Below are 24,268 nucleotides of genomic sequence, written 5' to 3'. Positions count from 1 at the left end.
CATGGCACAAATCCCAACCCACTTGATTCCACTCTTCTCAGTAGAGGAGTATGTGACATTAACCCCATCGCTCATAGCTCACCCAGAAGGCAATCCAAGATTGAATTCGGTTCCAAATCTTGAGATGGGTATGGCTACCAAAGCTATCCATTGGCTGTGTCTAAACGATTCACCAATGAAGGGGGTAAAGCTACTGACGAGCAGAGGGAGGTTAATGAACCCCACGAAGAGCAGGTGGGAAGTAAATGGCTGGTCAGCACACCACATTTAACTGACACTATGACTTGTGACGGGCATGATACAGCTACCACAATGCAGCTACCTAACCAATAGTTTTCCTGCAAATTCCCGAGGAGGCCATAGTACAGCTTGAACTTAACACTGTACGGTCTGGAACCAGACAACATAAGACCAAACTTGAGGTCATGGATGCCTTCAGGTGCCACACTATTGAATTGGATAGAAATCCAAGAAACAGTAAGCCCTGAAGAGGTACAGGTAGTTAGTTTGCTTTAATGGAACAAACCTCCAAACCACCCTAGCAGATACCCAACACAGGTGTTGTGGTTTATGGGGGGGCTGGGAACAGGAACTGGTGTTATTGTAACACTGCTGCCGGGTAGCTGGATCATGACTGACAGTGTACTCTGAATGATGTACTCTCACATCAAGATGTACTCTGGGTAGCATGAATGAGTCAAAGGTAGCATGTCAAAAGAAAGGAAGTGACTTCTCCCCAAATATCTACCACAGAGGTATCAGATATTGACAGTGAACTTCCTGATGTGTAATTCCTAGACTGAGATAATGTCTCCTACAGTGTTTATACATACTCCAGATGTTATTCATCCTGTTTGTATCCAATGCTGGTTCCGGTATGAATTCTCGAGGAGTAATGTGGACGTTTAAGGTTAATGTTCTAATGGCAAGGGACATCACTTAACTCTGTTTTGTTTTGAAGGCAACAATGCCTCGGGACCTCGTGGCCTTCAAAAAGGGGGGATATGTAGCGGCGAGGCTTAATAATAAGGCAGAATTAAGTGTTTCTGAGCTTCCCAAATGAGGCCCCATTTCTCTGTTCATCTCTGTGGTGCAGCCGCAGAGAAACCATTCATGCAGGATGTTTTCTTTTGATAAGGACAGCTCCCAAAGGGGGATGCACTTAGCTAAGCCTGGCTATCATGATCAATGGTTATCCATTGGCGCCTATCTGTCTAGGGAGTGCGAGTTGGACATCTGGACTGCATTACTAAGTGTCAGGACTAAGTGACTCATATCTCACCTTGATCAACCAATCAGGGACTGGTAGGGCCGAGTAACCCACGTGGGACTCTGATGCCCATGGAACTTTCAGCCAATCAATGAGCTGAAGTTCCTCCAGGTAAAAACAGGCAACACAGAGAGCCTGAGAGATTCAGATTGAGATTCAGATTGAGATTCAGATTCAGATTCAACAATTCTAAAGGGAATTCAAAGAAGGCTCCCAAGGGCAGGACATTCTCGCAGCGCGCCTCCTGACCATCCTGAGACTCAGCCCGGACAACCACGGAACGGCCAGTGTGTCCGAGTGCCAGAACTTTCCTTTGTTCTAAGAGTCTAGAGTTGAGGTTGCCAGAGAGTAACCAGCAGCAGGCCTCGTGAACAGGTCGGAACTGTGGACAGCTGAATTACTATTCAGAACTAGCTCTTCATCAGGAACGAACCGGTCCTCTTCCTGACTTGCTGGGACCCACAGTCATCTTTTCTCCTGTGGACAAACTTTGCTAGTTAAAGCCAACAATGAGCATCAGCAGCGCACCGTCGCAAGCCGCACAGCACAGCCTGGCACGGAGCCAGAGAGCGCGGATTGGACAGCAACAGCCTGCAACTGTTTCTTTGAGTCCGCTGGAGATCTGAATCCCCAGAGATTGGATGAGTATTCAACTTCAATGCATTACAGCTCAAGAATTCAATTGTTATCCCAACCAGTTGATATCAATTTAATTCCTAAGAGTTATGTACTTGTTTCGAGTGTCTAATGTAGAAGTTATAACCAAGTTCATTTATGAAACGGTCTTAATGAATGATATACTGAACGTATGTCCTCTTGATGTGTAACTCTTTGTAACTGACCGAATATATATCTTTTGTATTCTGATAACCCTCACGATAAGATCGGTTAGATTTACATGCATATTCTATGTATTAATAAATGTATCCTCGTGTATTAGTACCTGTGTGTGCGCGTTGGTTGAGTTATGTCGCATGGTTGGATTCTAAAGCCATCAAAAGAATCTTTGTGATTTACTGCTACAATTAATAATTGTCTCAGTAAATGCCCAAACCCTACAGAACTGGTGCCTTCAGAGAGCCACTAACATTACATATTTGGCGTCCCTGAAACGGCTATGAATCACTACATTATTTTGCGTCCCTGAGTCGGCTTAATCTACTACTGCATACATTTTAAGAGGACAATAAATGAAAAATATCTTAAGAGTGGCCTCCTATTTTAAGTAATATGGTCACATTTAGCAACATTCAAAAATATATAGTTGTCTGTGACAACTCAATGGAAAGTTAGTCACAGTGACTTTTTTTAATATTAGCGGTTACATTTTTTTACTGTATATAGCTGTCAGTTTATACCAAAGGTGCTGAGACACAAGAAAGACCTGCAGCATTTTGCAGCTGCTCGGGGTGGTAAACAAGACAAAATAAAATTCACACACTTGACTGAACATACAGTGTTTTTTAAAGATCTGCACAAGTTACGGTATTGATCCCACCTGTACTTCTTGGAACAACCCAGGGGAAATCAAATAAGCATTACCAAAACATTCACTACATCATTTGTTGAAAATGCTATTATAGAGTCTACTGTATCTCAGGAATATTCAGGTAATGTACAGGGATTCTTGTTTGATCTAACTGATTGATCGAATACTGAAAAATCAATTATATAAATACACCTTACAATGAATTTACACAAGATACATAACACTTCCTTTAGAACTCTACTGCATTAAAAGGCTTAAAAAACCTTCATCCTCTTACTGAAATATCTTTGAAGTGGGACATGTATATATCTCACTTATCCAGCATCACAGTATCACCACTTAAACACATTGTGAGAGATGTTGATGGGGTCTGTTAATTTAGCCTCAAACAAAAGTTACACTAAGATGCCATAAAGCTGACTTGCTTTAGCAGACCCAGTGGCTTAACACTACATAATAAAAGACAGGAACAATACCAACAAACAGGATCAACCAGGCCAATATCTGCTGCATATCAAAGGACAGAACCTAGAGCAAGACAGAGTAGGACAAGCAGTAATTATATATCAAAGAACAGGACAAGCACTCAGATTGTGAAACAAACTTTCTTCTGACTGTATATAAGAGCTGGGAAACCCTTACAGTTTGTCTGTTCTGTGGGGCAGACCCAGCGCGCGTTGTTGGACTTATTGAGCTCAATAAAACTGAATCTGCACAAGACTGTGTCCTGCTCCTCTGATGAAGAATTTCCCACATCTTTCATTCACAATACATTTAGAGATTACAGCAGATGCTACTTTTCAGAATACTGGAGTCATTACCAGTATTAATAATGCATTTGATATTTGTATCCTCTGCAGAGTATGCCCTGCTTCAGACAATAGAGTCCTATGAATTATTTATCTCAATTTTTAGAGATGTTTTTTGGAGGCCTGATATATGAAAGAAAGCCTAACACCTGTTACCTACAGCATTTGCATAACTAGAAACTGGCAACTAGCAATTACATGGACAGTTAGTGTCATAACTACCTGGAACCCATGCTGGAAAAAAACAATCCAATGAAAAAAAAAGAGTGATGTTAAGTTACTGTGTTTGAAAACTGTCCACTATAATATATTGCGGCAGAAATTTCGGTTTAATTCATCGTAGATGAAAAATACAATAAAAATGAGCCGATATAAAAAGTGCTGTAGCCCTTTCTTAGAACATGACTTTATGATGTCTCACAACTTCAGTGTGATGTGTTATTTGCTAGTATTAAAACAAGTAGAAAACTTGGTTTGTTCACTAACATTTCATAAACGAAATCCCTGAAGCTTAGAATGGAATTGCCCGGGTTGTCATAATCACTGCAATCACTTCACTTTGTATCACACCTCACTGTTACGTAATCTTTAAGGTAATTCCCATACCACCTATGAATCATACAGCAATAACAGATTCCAAAAAGAGCAAACCTCTTGTATTAACTTGTATTAACTTCTAATGATTTTCTTTTGTAACTCATGGTGAAGTCAGACGTTCCTTGAATAAAACCAAAAAAGTAAACGTGCATTGAACAGAAAAAAGTATTTAATCTGTGAGGGATTACACTTGGACATCTAAACATTATTTTGACAAACCATGGTCCACCATGTCCACTGCTTGCAATTTATTCATCCAATAATTTCATCCTGCCATTTCTTAAGGAATTATAGGAAATCTGCCCCAACAACATGGTTCAGCAGTTTGTACCATATAATGTAAAAGGTGACTTCCGTATTCAGTCTATAATGATCCTGCTACTCGGTGGGACTAGCAGCAGATGAGACCCAGGGGAACTGTGGGCAGTGTGCCGACTTAGGCCGCAGGTCAGTGCTACACACAGGAAAATGAGGGCTGGGGCAGGTTGCTGTGGACTGAGGAAGAAAACAGAGTGCTAGTTCATGGTCGAGCAGGCGGAGGTCAAAATTCAGTGAATCCAAAATCAAACACAGTTCAAATCTCAAACGCGAATCCAGGAGACATGGTAAGAATGAAGCTAGGGTCCAGTCCAGGGAAACACAGCAGCATGGAGGGAGTCCGAGGCCAAGGTTGAGGAACGCAACCAAGGTCCAATGCAGAAAGAAACATAAATCTTGACACAGGGGTCAAATCCCGGAGACACCGCCATGAATCTGAATAAGTCACAGGAGACAAAGCAAAGCCAGGGACTAGGGAGTACAATGCTCGAGAGACTCAGAGACTCTATACCAGAGCAGTGAGCCGAGTCCCCGCAGCTGTTAAATATTCCTGAAGCGGCGCGTTAGTAAATTACATCCAGGTGGTCCAGGTTATCATGTCAATTGCTCTGACACAGTCAGGTTTGTTAGCTAACGTCAATTCAAACTAAATTTCAATTGAAAATACAGACATTAAGTTTGTTCGGTCTCTAGACAGATCTCCAAGAGATTTGTGTTACTGGGATGGAAACATTTTTGATGACTGTGTTATTCAGTTAAATATTGGTAAAGGTGGATGACCTTTAACTTTTAGCATAGACTCAAATGTCCCACCTTACCTCTCACTGCTACTGTACATAAATAATTAAAACCAAACTTTGACTTTGTACACACATAAAACAACTTGAAAGTCATTAATTCTCCTGTTCCTAAAATCAGGATTGATAGTCAACCTCAAGCATTGCACAAGCTGTAGAAGGAGCTGACTGAGAAAGAATTATTAAATGCATGCTGAGAATCTTTTAAATAAAGAGTCACACTTGATTGAGTTTGTTTAAACTTTTTTCTTGAGGGGAACTTCCAAATGACTCAAAAGGTAAATGAAAAAGTTCAACCTACTGTCCAAATATAGTCAATCAGTGTCTGGCATGTTATTTGACAATTATAATGAAGTCTTGAACTTATTGCATTACTTACTCTAGTTTGCAGGAATCCCTTTTATTTGTATTGCAACTGTAGATAGAATTACTGTACATCAGCTACTATAAAAAAAAAATCATTAGTCTCTTTAACAGAAAGCACTTAACTAAAGGTGCCAAACAGTCACTAACAAATTGAGAATGTCAAACAAATGTAGACCTTAATCATTATACTGTATTCATCTCGAAAAGAAAAGAAGCTTCTCTGAAGGAAAATAAATACCACTGCAGCAAACATACAGAAAAAGCTAGAGGACCAGAAGCTGTGTTCAGATATGAAAAATAATACCAACTATGAATATGTAAACTTGAAGCTAACCAGTTCCTTAGAACTGTTTCTTAGAACCTAGTTACTGTGAAGCCTGTGACCAAAATACACCATATGGTGTTTAAAGAGTTAGGGTTCATGGGAATTACTGTATACAAAAGACTTCATTCATAATTGTAATTTTTATAAAGAGAATGAAAGATCAAACCTAATGGCCATCACCACGATATATTTAATAATCCTAGGTTAAGAGCAGAATGGTTGGAATCTATAATTTGTATATCTACAATAGTTCTAGAATGAGCAACAACTCATTATTACATCACAAAATATTATAATTAATATATCTGATAAGACACTCTCTTCGGTCCATTTACCGGAGATTTTTACTTTGTTTCAGCTCCTCTCATTAATAGAAATATATCAGTAAATCTTCACCATTTTCATTAAGAAAAATATTTTTAATTTGTATAATTTAGTTAATACTTTTGAAATATCTGATATTTGTCAAACCCTTCTTTCTATATACTGTATTGATTCAGAAATACACAGATCGATGAGGTATCACACGTTACAGAAAAACCGTCACTGTTGATAATCTTAATTGTATTAATTTAAATGGTAATATCTTTATCCTTTTTTAAAGAATAGAAGTTACTTTCTTAGTTATTATTAGGTTAAGAGCAGTACTTTCTGGTATGTGTTGAGGTCAATTCATTGTTTACTGTGCTATTGGCAATGGAATATTGCGTTCTTTTTCTTTGGCCAGGAGCACCTCAACTTTAAAAGAGCTAATGACTAGATTTAAGGAAACACTTAATAAAGATAAGTGGTTACATGAAGCATGGGCCACACAGTATATTTTGATAACTTCCATATTGCATCACATCATTTATTACTTCTAATATCCCTAAATCTAGTTCTCAGATATTCTTCTGCACAATGTACACTGCAAAATGTTTAATATTTTAAAACATACTTTAAAAATGAATATGCCAGTGTTTTTCTTCAGATGATTGTCTAGGTAAACTATTAAAACAGCCTCCTGTTACGGCACATAGGAGATTTCAGAATACAAGGAGTCCTTTGATAAAAGCAAACTTGATAGCTAATCTCCTTTTACTCTCTGGTAATTTTAACTGTAGAAACTGCATCAAAAATGAAAGAATTGTTTCATCTCAGCTCAGGAAAAGCACGGTCAGTTCCAGGAGTGATCAATTCCTCTAACGTGTTGCATGTTATCCACTATCCCTCTGGACTCTACTACAGTACTTACTGTAGCAGACACTTCAGGAAAACTCAGAATTTGTGAAATAAAGGGCAATAAAAGATAAAGATCAGGAAAATCTTGCATCAGTTTACTTTCTATGAAAAGCACATGATATTACTTATTTTGTTTATTCCAGAACCGAACAATAAGGCAATAATAGAGGAGAGTGTTTAAACGTTTTCCAAACAAAACCACCGTATTTAGACTATTTGCTACAGTATATAAAGCAATGTGTTTTGCTTCGGCAGGAAAGACATTTATGTTAACGGGTAATACATCTTATTTTTATTTTATATATTATGTAAACCTTGATTAAGTTCTTCAATATGTTATCCTTTATTCGGGCTCTTGTACATTTCTTACATGATTAAACATCTTAACTGTCAGTTAGTACTGTATGTATCTGTCAAAAATCTACTATCTTTGCTGAATACTATTCAAAGAAGAAAAACCTGTTTTATCCCTGATAAAAGTTGGGCATTCATCTGAAATATTAGACTTACATATGTTGCTACTTTTGTGATAATGTTTAATTTAAGAACCTGTATTGAGCTATTTGTCCTTCTGTTTGAAAACCACCGTTATAGTCCTTAAACCCAAAAAAGACTATGCCTCATTACCCACAAATAATTTTCATCACTTGCTTATTATGGCTAATGTGTATTTCCAGGATGAAAATACTATACAGACATTGGCCTAACTTATCTATCTAAAGCATACAGAAGCATGTACAAGGAAGGAAGTAAGGGATGTTGTGGAAAAGATATTTTTGAAAGTTCTGAAACATCTTTTGTGCATTTATTGTACATAAAGCTTGCCTTAAAAGTAAAAGCTAATACATATGAATAAATATGAATATTATTTTTAGATCAAGAACTGAAAGATTGTGAATTCTAAACTTAAGCTTATAACTGCAGGCCTGCCAGAACACAAATTAACCTATATTTAGGTTAAAAGGTATAGTTTTGTTTACCACCAGGGAAATATAGCACAGACCATGTACAGCATGTCTTGCTTGCTTCACTTTTTATTTCATACAACATAATGTTAGTCCATTCTAGTTCCACTGTTTTTCAATGCATCAACTGTACATTGAAACACATGTCCCTTATTGTTGCAAGTATTTTATAGACTGCAAATTAAAAATATACTGATATAAAATACATTGATTGCTTAAATATTCACTGACTTTGCTATGACAAGCACATATTTGTTCAGGTGTAAAAAATTACTTTGGCAAAATTATACAATTATTTTAATGGTCTCAGTGTGCATTGTACATTATTTCAACATGAATATATCTGTCTTTGTAAGTCAGTCAGCAAGAAAACATCTGTTTTTGGTTTTAGGATTTAGTTGGATGGAAAATATTTTAAAAAGCAAGTATGGAATAAAATTTTACATGAAGCGAAGGGCCTTGTTACACTAACTTAATTGTTGTTTAAATTTGTACTCCTAATAAAATCTTACATTATGAGGTAGAAAGTGGCAAGAACAATTACATTCATGGTGAGGACATACCGATGGAATCCTACAGTACTTCAAGTTATTGGAAGTCATGTTGCCACTGCGATTACTTTCATTAAGGTTACTTGTTTTACAAACTTCCTCTTTAAAATAATCACACCAGCCAGCCAGAAACTAAGTGCATTTTAAAGATGGTAAAAATGGAACTCTGTACTGAAAGCAACCAAAGAAGAACAATGCCCAAAGGAAAAGTAAAATATACAGAAGGATTCAAAGAATAAATACTTGGTCCGGTCCATTTTGTGTGGCACCAGCATACTTTGTAATGGTAATGGAAACTGGTGGGTTACCGAAACAAAAAAGTACTTTACGGATACTGCCAGCAATCACCAAGCTTTGTGTAGTTGTTATAGTATCTTCAGTGATACTTTTTGTGCACCTAAAAACAATTCATCGCTATCATAAGCAATTCTGTACTTGAGGTAAGGCTCATTTTGTAATATGTCGTAGCAAACTACCTACCAAAAGACTAAAAAAAATCTAAAAATGAAATGGAGAAATGGTTCATATTGAGCAGAAAAAAAGGCCCATTATGTTTGAGGCTGTTCTAGCAATGACAATATAAAAAAGTGTTTGAAAAACCAAAGTGCTCGTAACTTGAATACTTCACAGACAGAGGAAAAAAATAGTAAAGAATCTTAAAATGCTTTCAAATTAAGTCTTATGTCTATAGCCTTAATGAAATTATCAAATGGATACAACAAGAAAACAATCACAAAACATTTGTTCATAAAGAGCTACAGTGCTACACATATCCCCTCCATTGCAACAGTAAGAAACCATTCTTTCAAAGTATACTCTGCCACAATTTGCAGAAATCTCTTAATACACAATTTATTCTACTTAGGAAGGATTATTATTTAATAATCTGTCAGGTTTTCGTAACTATATATGAAACATGCCAGGTATAGAAATAAGGATGTTCTTCTGGGCGTTAATATTGGATCTTTCCTATTACATAAACTTTTCAAATTTAGTTCAAATTTAATTGGATAGGTGCAACATATCATTTAATGGTTTAAGAATCATTTAATGACTCTACAATTAATAACAACTTTGTGAGAAATGTATTACAATCGTGATAATTATAGTGTAAAATTGGTAGAGGTTTTTGTAACATATGGAAATGACTTTTAACTAATTCTAACACCCTTTATCTTTCATACAAAAACAATCATGCAAAACAGAAATTGTGTTAAAAAATATTAACAACTTGGGTCCAACTGCTAAAAATGCTTGTTTTAGCTTGAAATTGCCTGAGCCCACTTATCTGCCTTCTTATTGTTTTTTATGAACTTATTCTGCCTGGAGTTTATTAATTTCTTAATTATTCATTACATAACCTCTGTTAACTATTTCAGTTCTATAAGGGATTTCTACTATACCAGTTTGTGACTTTTACAAATAGAAAGATTGTTGTTTGGAATTGAAATTTCAGTCCAAAGGTAATAGTCATAAAATAATTTCCTCTTGACTTTCACAGAAGACCCATGAACCAGTTTCTAGAATATGGAAACAACTCATTTACTTTTTATTGCTCTAGTCACACTAATTTCTTCTGACTCGGAGATGACAATTTCATAATCAATGGACTTTTTATCAAAATAAATCTGCTTTTTTCAATAATATTACACTATTAAATTCACATGATGTTAGTCAGCACACAAGAAGTTTTAAAAAACTTCTTACAAAAACACTTAATTTCTTACAAAATAATTTTCTCTTGTTTACTTTAATATACTCCTAAACACACTGTACTGTATTTGTACAGTAAATACATCATTAAAGCTATGAATTTACTTCTTTCTTCCCTAGAAAGTAACAGTATATTAAACAAGTATTTTTAAGAATATTTGAAAGATCAGTTTCCTGATTAGTAATTAATTCCCAACAGCTTCTTATTCTCTACAATCTGAAATGTCAATCACAATTTGTTCTTTAGAGAGTGTAGGCAGATTAAGAAAAATTAACTCAGGGGACAAATATCAGTTTCACACTCAATATCTAGTTTGACCTAATTTCTGAATTTATTAATTCCAAGCTCAGTGAAATTCCCAATGTACTGTATGATTTTTTCCAGTTCCTCTTGTACTACCAAATGTATGTGCAGACACCAAAATTTGTACTGAATCAGGATGAGTAGATTTGTTGGCAGATAATCAGAACACCACTGTGAAAAACATCTTAACCAAAAACAAAAAATATTTTCTTCTTCAATGATCATTTCATAAACCTGAATGTACATGGAAAAAACATTCAATTAGTTTTTTTAATTTATATTTTTGTTTTGGAAGATAGTATGCTAAATTACAAGGCTCTTCTTCATCTAGATTATGTAACATCTCTGCCTTTATAGAAACAAACTAAATCTTAAAGTTTGTTTAGAAAAAAAACAGCTATATCAACAAACAAGCAGAAGAAACACTCCTTACCAAGAAACATACCAAGAAAATGAGCAATATGTTCAAAAATCATAAAGAGACACTGACAGCAAAGCTACATTCTTTGTCAGAATCTGTGAAACACGAATCAAACAGCAAAGGTGGAAACTATGTGGAAGTGCATTTAAAACTGAAGCTGGAAGCCATTAAGAAAAATTGTGGGTGACTGAAACAAGGTGTTGAAACTAATATCCTTTAGTCAAGGAACACCTGAATGAAATCAGTTACATTATCCATCAAACAACCTAGATGTACCAAATTCTCCTTCATTTATTATGATCTATTTTCTAATGGCTCTATGCAATACAAGGTCACACAGGAACCAGAACCTATTATAGCAAACAATGAGGGCAAGGGAGGATCCATCCTTTATGAGATGCCAGTTCATTGCAGTACACACAAAGCCACACATACACGCTCACACCAGGGCCAGTTTTCCCAGAAGTCAATTAACCTTCTAGTAAGTCTTTGGACTGTAGGAGTAAACCAAAGCTCCACAGAGATAGCACCCCAGATGTTGAACCCAGGGCCAAAGCTTTGCAAGACAGCAGTGCTAGCCACTTTGCCATGCCACCCATGATCTAATTTAAAAAAACAAATTTTAGACCATATTTAGATCTTCACCCTGGAACATCCATGACTTTTCATACTGCAAGTCCCAGAGTATCCTTATGGGTAAAATAGTATGGAATGGAAGGAGGCTGTGGCTCTTGCTAAAAATACTGTGAGATAACATCCTTTCAGTTTTCAAAAATTCCAAGGGGTTCCTGTTGTGTGTCAAGTCATAAATATGGTACTTACTGTAGGCTAACCCTCGCAGACCTTGGCTAATTGTCCACTACAATTTCAGGAACCCTGGTCAAGTAGTTAACTAATGACTACAGAAAGATCTGAACTCTAGGGCATAAACTAGTTGATTTTGGCAAGAAGCCCTGACAGGAAATATTTTGTTGATACACAAACATATTTCTATAGTAACTCTCCAGAGCTCAAGCTTTCGTATAACATGATAACTCGTATTCGGATGCCATCTAATAAATTTAGGGTCTACGGTACATTGGTGTGTCACTTCACAAAAACAGTGCTGTAGCTCTTGTGTGTGTTTGTTGCCTTAATCAACATTTAAGCCAGGTGAATCTACCCAAAGTCACGTTCCTTAAGCTAACTCCTAAAATTAGAGGTAAAAGAAAAACTTTGCAATACAACCATACACACATCACAGTTATTTTGCACTACTGCTATAGGGTATATACAGTATGTCATTCTGAGAAATACAATTTCTACCTCCTCATGCATCATCTAACCATGCATGGGTGTTAAAAAAACAAATTTGAAATAGCTCTCCACCGTAGGTGAGACTTCCTTCCATAAATGTGATTACTTTTTTAAATAAAGTTTAGATGCAAGCAGGAAAAGCATTTGCTTTTTTGTAATAAAAAGGTAGAGAACTCAGAAACATTAAATATTTCTCACAGAAATTCTGTCCTTACTCATGAGTTTTTGCTCATGCAAAGCAACACTGTACCAGATGATTTACCACACAGACGTTAAACAACTTATCTTTTCATAATGAAGTTAAATTAAGAATTATATTAATTGTAATTTGCTTGCAATTTATCATATTTAAATTGCCATTTATTCCCGTTATACAACATAAGAGTTTAAAAATATTTCAGATAAATAAAATACTGAGAAAATACACAAATGAAGAACCATGAAAGAAAAATACCATTAAGATTTCATGTAGGTGTGGCACAGTTATAGGATTTACAGCATTACGCAATATTTAGGAAATATTAATACACCTGCCATAAAGGTTATAATCCATGAAATGGCTATTTGCATACAAGCACATCATACAATGAACACCAGTAGTTAGACGTTGTGCGGCTTTAATAAAAATGGAAGTGAAACTAAAGGACATTTTGGTTTGCTGCAAAGGAACAAGAAAGAGTTGTGCATGGGGATTTTTTTCTGTCATTGACACAGAGGACCCGTCCCCACTTTTCCGTTTTTATGAGAGGCATTACTTCTTTTTATCTTTAAGTAAACTATAAACGTACTTTTTAAAACCCATGAATTTTTAGCAACATTTTCTCTGCAATCTGTATACATGAAAAGTGGACCGGCAGGTAACATTTACTGAGAAGACACCCATCTGAGGCACCATCTCATTCATTCAGTTTTAAACTTTAATTCCGCTGGGGAATAAACATCCGTGGGTATTGCTCAAGGGGGGTAGACTGAAATGATGACCTATAAAAAACAATAAACACAAAATACTACAAAAAATGTGCCATGAAGCCAATTCAATATACTGCAGTGGAAGGTGCTGTATTAATAAGCAGTTCTAACAAATAACACACTCTTCTAGTATCGCCAACATTTCTCACCCCTTGTTTGGAGATATGTTACAGAGTAACGATATATGTTAATTAAAATTTCCTGCGAAAAATGGCTTGTCAACACAGGGATTCCTATTCCTCTTCTAACTGCCACCGACTAGCTGTATTTTCTCCTATAACGTATTTAACTTCCTTGTCTTTAAAGTACAACTACAAACAAATGTGCGGGAACCCTTTATTTGGGACAATATCCTTCACCGATTAATTTCGTTTATTACGACTTGCTTATCACAGTACCTTTTAAATAAATCACTATACTACGGTTTGAACACTTATTCTAGAAGTAGTAAAAACAATCTTCAGATTTATCAATGCTGTGCTCCTCCACCAGATTAAGCCAATGATGATTCTTCTAATCTCTGTCAGATCTCACCACAGATGGTACTGAATGATACTAATAATTGTTTCATGTTGCATGAATGACGTTGTTCGGTCTTCACAGATAATCCTTGTGAAAGGTCTCAATATATTTATATTTTAGCAATAGCAGTATATTTCAAGTATTTTCTGCCTAGGAACTGACGATTTATAGATGTTTAAACTTTAAAAAAATAAAATGAATATTACTGAAATAATAAAGGCTGCTTTGAAATTATTTTGTGAAGAACTAATTCTAAAAACTGTTTATCAGACTAACTTTTTTAACATTTTAACTAAATTTCTTTTCTACTTGAGTGAAGATTAAGAACGATCTTTAAAACACTTTTCACACAATAACTAATTTCACTATTTTGACTCGTAAACTAAATCTCGTTAGATGCAGGTGAAGAACAAAGTTCCAGAGCCCTGGATAGTGTAAGGATAAAAAAAAGCTTTCAATATTTAAATAGTCTCACCTTAATGATTCCAGTTCATCTCCGAAGTAACTCTCAGTTGAATAATCGCTGCGCATAGAATTACTGAACTGAGTCATGATCTGTACTGGGACTTAAATCACCAGCTGTCCCCTCCACTCGAAACACGCGTCGAAATTCAGAACACTTTTGTAGGAGCAGCTTTTACTGGTATTATGCTTCACTCCCGACAGTCAGCCAATCCACAGTAGAAGAACAAGAAAATGCCAGGTAAAAAGAGGAAGTTGGTAAAGTCACGCCCACATGTCTTTTGGAAAAACATGTTAGAGCAAAAGTGATAAACCATACACGCTTGACCTATGGGAACTGTAGTTTTTCAGGGCTACATGCCCGTTCTTAGGGCAAGTATTTATCGTTTTATCGCAACCAAATGTAATGTATGGCGTTGGACTACCAAATACTTGCGCCTTCAAATGATAAATGGTGACATTGTGCTATTATAACGTAATGTTTAGTTTAATTATTTAACTTATTAAAATGTAATACATTTTCCTTGTTTGCAACTTTCTCTTTAGAAGCCGCACAACTAAGAGATTTTACCACTATTTATCAAGTCGGGATCAAAACCTCAGAAAACCCCTTCGTCCAAAATTTCCCACTGCCACTGTTTGATTATCCGGGCGTCCCAGCCTTTCATAACAACATAAGGAAAAAAAAAACAGGGTATCGGTCTCAACAACACTACTGGGTGATTTGTGTCATACCTCTACAACACTTTTGTCAAAGATATGCCTCCTGTTTTTTTAATGCACTTCCATGTTGTTTCTGCTTTTGCCTTTGGCTTCACTGTTCATTCTGAAGAATTCCAGTGGATTGACTTTTTCAGTGAATTTTAGGATTTTGATACTTATCAGCTCCCCTCATGCGTTTCTAAAACAAAAAGGTTCAGTTCCTTCAGTGTGTTATATTCCCTTAATCTTTGGAATGTATCTTGTTGCTCTTCTCTGGATGGATTCCAGGTCAGCAATATCTTTTCTACAATGTGGTGATAAAAAAATTGTACACAATCTTGAAGATGAGGTCTTTCCAGTGTGTTACACAATGTTTACATAACATCCCTAGATTTAAAACTACACTTTTAACTATAAATGGTAGCATTTTGTTTGTCTTTTTACTTACTCCCCCACATAGTCTAGACTAGAGGATGCAAATGAAATGCCGACATACAGTATACAGCAGCATGTTTCCTATAGCAATCGGGAGCCTGTGTGTTGACATTTTGTTGTGTCCCATCTCCAGTCCACCAGCACTCCCATGGTGCCTTTGGAGACAGGGCCAATGTTGAAGTTGCTGGGTCTGTGTAATGCACACAAAAGGATCCTTACTGTCAGTGAATTCAGATCCCTCTCTTACCCACATCCCAGATTTTTTGTTTATAACTTTACTTATGATTCTGGGGAGGTGTCTGACCCACTCCCCACTGACTTGCTGCTCAGCTCCTGCGTGCACCCTGGCTCTCACTGTCAACTGTTACTGTTGTCCAGGGAAGGTCCCCAAGGTCCTGTTTCAGTGTCGTCACTGAAGACGTGGAGGCCAGGAGCTTGATTTGTGCTACTGATTGCTCTGATTTCTGGGAGTGCTCACCATCCTGCCTTTTAGCACAGAGGTTAAACTAAAAACATTTTTTCAGTATTTCAACAGCAAAAGAGCAGTAAAGGCTGTGCAAAATTCCATCTGGGATAAAAACTTCCACATTCCAACTTAGTGTCTGAAGACACACCACTGAGGCAGCACACCAGTGAGGAACAATGGGCTAGCCACATATGAGAAAACTAACAAAAAATAATTAAATAGCGTTTCTATACTGTACTGTATATGTACATTTTCTGGAAACATCTGGAAAGTGTTGTGTTGCACATTTAGTGTATTCAAGCATGACTGAGGTCATGCTTTAAGACTGTACACGATGCAATCACGTGTGGTGCAAGCAGAGTTTTTCACGTTTGAATGACATAAAAAAACCTGGCACAACAGAGAACGCCAGAACATTGTGCAAGAACTCCATGTTTCACAGTCATCATTTCCTGACATGATATGGCAGATAGGCAGATATGCAGTTTGTGGCAGACTCTGATTAAACATTGAATTTGCCCATTGATTAAACATGTTTTGTCTAGAACATGAATAATAATGTGCCCAGGTTGTTGAAGTGTGAGTGTTGGAAAGGGGGGCAGAAGCCATAAGATTTTTATATTTATGAAAGTGTGTCATGTGATGGAGTAGGTTAAGAAACTGTTCTAGATGATGGAAGGGTAATGGCAGAGGTATTAAATAAGTATTTCACTCAGGTGTTTATTAAAGTAAGGGTGCCTCAGTGGCACAATGGTCAGCAATACTGCCTTTCACTGCTAGAGCCCTGGGTTCAATTCCGGTTTTGCTATCTGTGTGGAGCTTGTTCTCCCTGTAGTCTCCTGGGTTTCCTCCAGGTGCTCTGATTTTCCCTCATAGATGAAAAGCATACTGCTATGTTAATTTAATTCTGGGATAATTGACTCTAGTCATAAGTGTTTGTATCTTTGAGTCTGCCCTGCAATGGGCTTGCATCCTGTCCAGGGTTTACCCTGCCTTGTGTCTGTTGCTTGCTGGGATAGTCTCTGGCTCCTCTGTGACTTTGACCTGGATTGAATCATATTATCATACAAGAGGCAGAACGTTTACAGGTATAAGATGAACTTAAGATAAAGAAATCTCCAGGGCCGAATCAATGACACCAATTGGGACTCCCTGCAACCCTCCGTTGTTTCCTCTGGTCCGGCCTTGCATATCACCTCAGAGTTTAGATTTGGAGTACTTGCTAGAACTCTTGTGGCATCTGTCTACAACAAGTCCTCTTGGGCAGCTCATAGGTGTTTCTACAGTATTGTAAATTTAGTCATAGTGATATTTAGCCATAGTGAGCATGAGCAAGATGTGATTCAGAACTGCTGAAACTGCACTTTCTAAAATATTTTCTAAGAATCATAGCAAAAGTAAATTTCTTTCAGAACTAAAGGAGGTTTTAATAATTAAAATTATTATTTAATTAAACTGTCACTAGGATCACTGAAAAAAACATTTCTTTATAAGAAAATGCTTTTGAATTTGGTTATGTTTTAGCATATCCAAATCAGAAACCATGGGTAAATGGTGAGATACGCGCCAAACATAAAGCTAGGACAGCTGCCTTCAATTCTGGTGATATGGATAAATACAAAAAATCCAGATACGACCTCAGGAAAGCTATCAAAATAGCTAACTACAACTACAGAGTAAAATTAGAACCATATTATCACGACTGCAACACACGGCCCATGCGGAGTGGTATACGTACCATTACAGACTACAAAACGCAACCCAGCTATATCACACAACAGTCTGCTTCTCTTCCCGAGGAGCTAAATTCATTCTATGCTCGGTTTGAGGTCAGTAAGATTCCAGAAATCCCAGACGGAAACCCACTGATCATATCCAGAGCGGATGTGTGTAAAGTTTTTAAAAAGACGGATCCACGCAAGGCTCCTGGCCCTGATGCTATCCCTGGTTGTGTTCTGAAGGCATGCGCAGGCCAGCTGGCAGATGTCTTCTCGGACATATTTAATGTCTCTCTAGCTCAGTCTATAGTTCCTTCCTGCTTTAAGAAAACCACCTTTGTCCCTGTTCCTAAGAAACCCAGAGTCAGCTGCCTGAATGACTACCGTCCTGTTGCACTCACATCAGTTATCATGAAGTGCTTCGAGCAGCTGGTCAAAGCATACATCACCTCCTCACTGGCTGACACCCTAGACCCACTGCAATTTGCGTATCGCCAGAACAGGTCAAAAGAAGATGCTATTGCCACTGCCCTCCATACTGCCCTCTCACACCTGTATAAGAAAGGAACATATGTGAGAATGCTGTTTGTTGATTACAGCTCAGCATTCAATACCATAGTGCCCTCAAAGCTTGTCATCAAGCTCCAGGACCTGGGGCTGAACACCTCCCTCTGTAATTGGATCCGGGTCTTCTTGAAGTAACGTCTGCAGGTGGTGAGGGTGGGCACCAACATATCCTCTACCCTGACTCTAAACACTGGAGGTGTTAAGGCTGTGTGCTTTGCCCTGTCCTCTACTCCTTATTTACCCATGATTGTGTCGCCAGGCATAATTCAAACTCTATCATTTAGTTTGCGGATGATACTGTCCCGACCGCCAGCCAGCAAAGACCAACTCTTAAGCGATCTAATCAGCACCAGCAGCAGGTTATTATTAACAAACGCCGCCGCACGAGTTAACCCAACTGCACATGTTCTACCGTGCGGCACGCAGTGCTGTTTATACCATCTTAACCTGCTTCCCACTCCTCGGTATTGAGTCTACTTCTTGAGAGCTCTACCTGGCGTTTTTCCCGTACCTCGTTTATTCTGGATTTTGGACTCCCTTCTGCCTTTTCTACTTTGGACCTCGCCTCTCGCCTCAGACTGTTTGCCACCTGTGTTCTCCCTGGATTATGACTTACCTTACGCCTTTTGACCATGGAAGCATGGTGCCAGGAGAACAACCTCTCTCTGAACATCAGTAAGACTAAATAAAACATCACTGCCTGGTATGGGAACTGCTCCGCTCGGGATCACAAAGTACTGCAGAGGATGGTGAAGTCATTACCGGCTGTGAGCTACCAAACATCCTGGATATCTACTCAGATAGATGTTTTAAAAAGGCCAGGTCCATTCTCAAGGACCCCAGTCATCCCAGTCACAAACTGTTTTCCCTCCTACCATCCGGTAAAAAGCATTTGGTCCAAGTCCAACAGACTATGGAACATCTTCTACCTCCAGGCAATAAGACTGCTAAATAGCCAACCTGCAGCATATCACCTGTAATGGCTACATGGACATACAGTTTACACTGTATTCAGCATACTGCAATACTTGTATATATTGCATACACCATGGACACATAGCAGCTCTATTCATATTGAGTTTTATTCAATTTCTATTACATCTATTATTATGTAACCTTATTTTTTGTAACCTTAATTTTGTGATTTTTGTGTTTTTGTGATTTTTGTGATTCTTGTGATTTTTGTGAGCTCGCAGAAAATACATTTCATTGCCAGCAACTACTGCTGCATGCTGTATTGTTGTTTATTTGATAAATAAACTTTGATTTGATTTGATTTTGATTATGGAAAAATTGGTGAAGTTCTCGTAGCCATTTTTTGACCATTTTTTACTGTGGAACCACATTACCTAATTACAGAATCGAAAGTATGTTATAAGTCATCCATTTATGCAATGTGTAATGTATATAATGTATTCAAATTCATAAACTGTTGTACATTAGTTTATATATACAAATGCATGGATCATTTATTCATTCAAAACATGAATCACATGGAGGATAAGGTGAAAGGAAAAAATGAGTAAAAAATGTTAAGCAACATTAAGGCTCAAACATTGGCCTAAAGAGTGCTGATTAGCAAATGTGCTTTAATCACCATGTCTTCACAGTCCTCAGTTTACAGTAGCTTTAAACATTCATTGTCTATGCTTGTTTAAGGATTCAGTGTACTAAACAAATAGCTTAAATTGTTTTCTTAGGAAATAATGTAAAACTGGTGAAAAATATACAACACACCTCGAGTTAATAGTAATAGTTCTGTTCCAGAAACCCTTACATAACTAGAAATTTACATTAGTCGAAACACCCATTAATCACGTCCCACAGGCTATGCATACTGTACACTTATACAGTACTGTAATACATCGATATGTCAGTGAACATATTTAAGATGTTAGTTCTGCCAGTTTCTTTCATATGAAGTACACATAGAAAATTCAGTTCAATAATTATTTCTGCCAGTTTCTTTCATATGAAGTACACATAGAAAATTCAGTTCAATAATTATTTCTGCCAGTTTCTTTCATATGAAGTACACATAGAAAATTCAGTTCAATAATTATTTATGCAATGTTCTATAAATATAAAATAAAATATTTAAACAAAAAAACATTTAATTTACAGTACTGTATAATAAGCATCGTTATGTCAACGTGTTTTAGAAGCTATTTCCTTCAGTTTTTTTCATATGATGCACACACAGAAAATTAAGCTCTAGAATTAATAACGTAAAGTAATATAAATATAAAAAATTGCAGAAATATTTTGTATCATTGTAGCTCGTTGTACAGATGCAGCCATTCAAAGTGCGCGGTACAGACACGTACCGGAGGTAATTGGCTACGGTGTCGCGCATCGTAACGCAAGATGATGCGGGGTACCGTGGTACGTGATTGGTTGACCGACAGGGGCACTCGTGGTCCGTTGGTCTGTCGTAGAAAGATTTACAGTAAACGTCTTTACTGTGTAATGTGCTCTCTGAAGGCACCAGTTCTGTAGGGTTTGGGGATTTACTGGGACAATTATTAATTGTAGCAGTAAATCACAAAATGATTCTTTTGATGGCTTTAGAATCCAAACACGCGACATAACTCAAACAACGCACACACACACAGGTACTAATACACGAGGATACATTTATTAATACATAGAATATGCATGTAAAACTAATAGATCTTATCGAGAGGGTTATCAGAATACAAAAGGTATATATTCAGTCAGTTACAAAGAGTTACATATATCAAGAGGACATACGTTCAGTATATCATTCATTTAGAGCGTTTCGTAAATGAACTTGGTTATAACTTCTACATTAGCTACTCAAAACAAGTACATAACTCTTAGGAATTAAATTGATATCAACTGGTTGGGATAACAATTGAATTCTCGAGCTATAATGCATTGAAGTTGAATACTCATCCAATTTTTGGGGATTCAGATCTCCTGTGGGCACAAAGAAACAGTTGCAGGCTGTTGCTGTCCAATCTGCGCTCTCTGGCTCGGTGCCAGGCTGTGCTGTGCGGCTTGCGACGGTGCGCTGCTGATGCTCACTGACCGGCTAGTTAGTGTTGGCTTTAACTAGCAAAGTTTGTGCACAGGAGAAAAGATGACTGTGGGTCCCAGCAGGTCAGGAAGAGGACCCGTTCGTTCCTGGTGAAGAGCTAGTTCTGAATAGTGATTCAGCTGTCCACAGTTCCGACCTGTTCATGAGGCCTGCTGCTGGTGCTAACCTCGGGTGGATCCTCTGGTTACACTCTGGCAACCTCCGCTCTAGACTCTTAGAACAAAGGAAAGTTCTGGCTCTCGGACACACTGGCCGTTCCGTGGTTGTCCGGGCTGAGTCTCAAGACGGTCAAGAGACGCGCTGCAAGAATGTCCTGCCCTTGGGAGCCTTCTGCTCCTTGGCCGTCCTGCCCTGGAATTCTCCTTTGAATTCCCTTTAGAATTGTCTCAGGAGTCCACTCTGAATCCTCCACTGAATCTTACTGAATCTCTGTGTTGCCTGTTTTTACCTGGAGGAACTTCAGCTCGTTGATTGGCTGAAAGTTCCATGGGCATCAGAGTCCCACGTGGGTTACTCAGCCCTACCAGTCGCTGATTGGTTGATCAAGATGAGATATGAGTCACTTACTCCTGACACTTAGGAATGCAGTCCAGATGTCCATCTGGCACTCCCTAGACAGATAGGCGCCAATGGATGACCATTGATCATGATAGCCAGGCTTAGCTAAGTGCATCCCCCTTTGGGAGCTGTCCTAGGAAACCTTATCAAAGGAAACCTTAAATCAGCCTGCATGAATAGTTTCTCTGTGGCTGCACCACAGAGATGAACAGAGATGGGACCATTTGGGAAAGCTCAGAACACTTAATTCTGGCTTATTAATAAGCCTCGCCGCTACAACTGTGTCCATTGTAGTATTTAATATTTATATGGAATTTTACCTCCGAAGGGAAATCTTAGTGCCTGAGCATAAAAAGAATAGGAGCATACTGCAACGCGTGTGAAGTCCATAAACTATATTAATTTTGGAACTTAAACATACAGTATATGGCTAGTCTCGGTACTTTAAAGAAAACATACACACCAGTATTCCATTTCTCTCCAAACATTTTAAGCATCGAAGTCTTTAACTAACGTGATACCGGAGTCAACAAGCATACTTTTAGAATTTGATTAAAAGGGAATATAATATGGAATCGCATATCTCAAGAAATTAATAACGATATAATTATATTCATGTTGCAAAAAAACTGCAACGGACATAAAAACTCCCTTGCTTTTAACAGAGCGTTCCATCATTTCTAACTACGAAAATGATTTAAACTGCGACACTTATCATTCACCAAGAGCTCGAAATATCACAAGGATCCTCTAGAGCACAGCAAAGACTGTATTAAAAGAATCGCGTATCTCAAGAAAGATCCTAAGAAACATTACAGATTTTAATCGTCTTTTTTCTGAACCAGGGAAAATCTGATCATGTTTCTCTATAACAATAATAAAAAACTTTTTTTTACATATCACCTTTAAAAGTGGCATCTCAGAACAATACAGTAGATGTAAACCATAGATTACAATGTAAATACCCAGACAAAAGCAAACGCGTTTTTAATAAGATGCTTTTATTCGTTCAGAATCCGACGATCTCAGGAAGACTAATGGGGGTCTGGCTTTTTTTCTGGAAAACCATAACTCTGGTCTTGTCCAGATTGACTGTCAGCGCCCAGGTCTGACAGTGCAGCTCCAGCCTCTGTTCTGTGGGCGACAGCAGGGCCAGTTTGTCTGCAAAGAGCAGGAACTCGCTTTCTGTAATTAATGCAGATCAGTAAATCAAGGGACAAAACAATTATTGCGCCCGGCTTCTCAATGGGCTTCGACGTGCTAATGCGTTGGTTTAACGGTCCAGGTGTGGCAATGTTTTTTATTATTGTTATAGAGAAACATGATCAGATTTTCCCCGTTTCCAAAAAAAAGATCTGAAGTACTATACTGTATACTAGTTTGTCACTCTTCTCATCCCCTCTTTGATAAATGGCTTTTGAATCAAGTCACATGAAGACAGAGGTGAAACAGCCCTACACAGCCCTGTCGCAGTACACAAATATAATTATATCTTATTAATTTCTTGAGATACGCGATTCTTTTAATACAGTCTTTGCTGTGCTCTAGAGGATCCTTGTGATATTTCGAGCTCTTGGTGAATGATAAGTGTCGCAGTTTAAATCATTTTCGTAGTTAGAAATGATGGAACGCTCTGTTAAAAGCAAGGGAGTTTTTATGTCCGTTGCAGTTTTTTTGCAACATGAATATAATTATATCGTTATTAATTTCTTGAGATACGCGATTCCATATTATATTCCCTTTTAATCAAATTCTAAAAGTATGCTTGTTGACTCCGGTATCACGTTAGTTAAAGACTTCGATGCTTAAAATGTTTGGGGAGAAATGGAATACTGGTGTGTATGTTTTCTTTAAAGTACCGAGACTAGCCATATACTGTATGTTTAAGTTCCAAAATTAATATAGTTTATGGACTTCACACGCATTGCAGTATGCTCCTATTCTTTTTATGCTCAGGCACTAAGATTTCCCTTCGGAGGTAAAATTCCATATAAATATTCAATACTTAAACGGGCACAGTTAAGACATTAAATATACATATACATACTGTATACAGTACAGTTTGCATACGGTAATATGTTTATGTTCCTAAATCAATCTCTTTTATGAGCATGTGAAAGGCATGGTGAATCGATTCTCAAAAATTACTGTACTTTGCATGATTGGAAACAAATGCGTGATTGCGAAATGCTGTGGTGTTACTTTTACAAAGACGGTCAATGAAAAAAAGAATGTTGACCAGGGCAATACTTTGAGTTTACACTTACAGCTTGTCCAAGGTCATTCATTATTAATACTATTAGTAATATCTTCGTTAAAGATTTTGATGGCGACAGCTCAAACATGAGAGGTTGAGCTTTATT

General features: G+C 37.5%; 1 protein-coding gene across 1 annotated transcript in view; it reads right to left on the bottom strand.

Annotated features, from left to right (window-relative positions):
* The window catches only part of dapp1 (dual adaptor of phosphotyrosine and 3-phosphoinositides), a 50,259-nt gene extending 35,634 nt beyond the window's left edge, over window positions 1-14,625 (bottom strand). The window contains exon 1 of the mRNA XM_015345234.2: window positions 14,409-14,625. Coding sequence (XP_015200720.1) covers window positions 14,409-14,485 — 77 coding nt within the window. The 5' untranslated portion in view covers window positions 14,486-14,625. The remainder of the gene's footprint in view (window positions 1-14,408) is intronic.
* Between the last annotated feature and the right edge of the window lie 9,643 nt (window positions 14,626-24,268).

The sequence above is a fragment of the Lepisosteus oculatus genome, chromosome 1 (assembly GCF_040954835.1).
Source record: "Lepisosteus oculatus isolate fLepOcu1 chromosome 1, fLepOcu1.hap2, whole genome shotgun sequence".
Lineage (NCBI taxonomy): Eukaryota > Metazoa > Chordata > Actinopteri > Semionotiformes > Lepisosteidae > Lepisosteus > Lepisosteus oculatus.
Note: the sequence above shows the minus strand (reverse complement) of the source record. Positions and strands in the feature narration are given on the sequence as shown.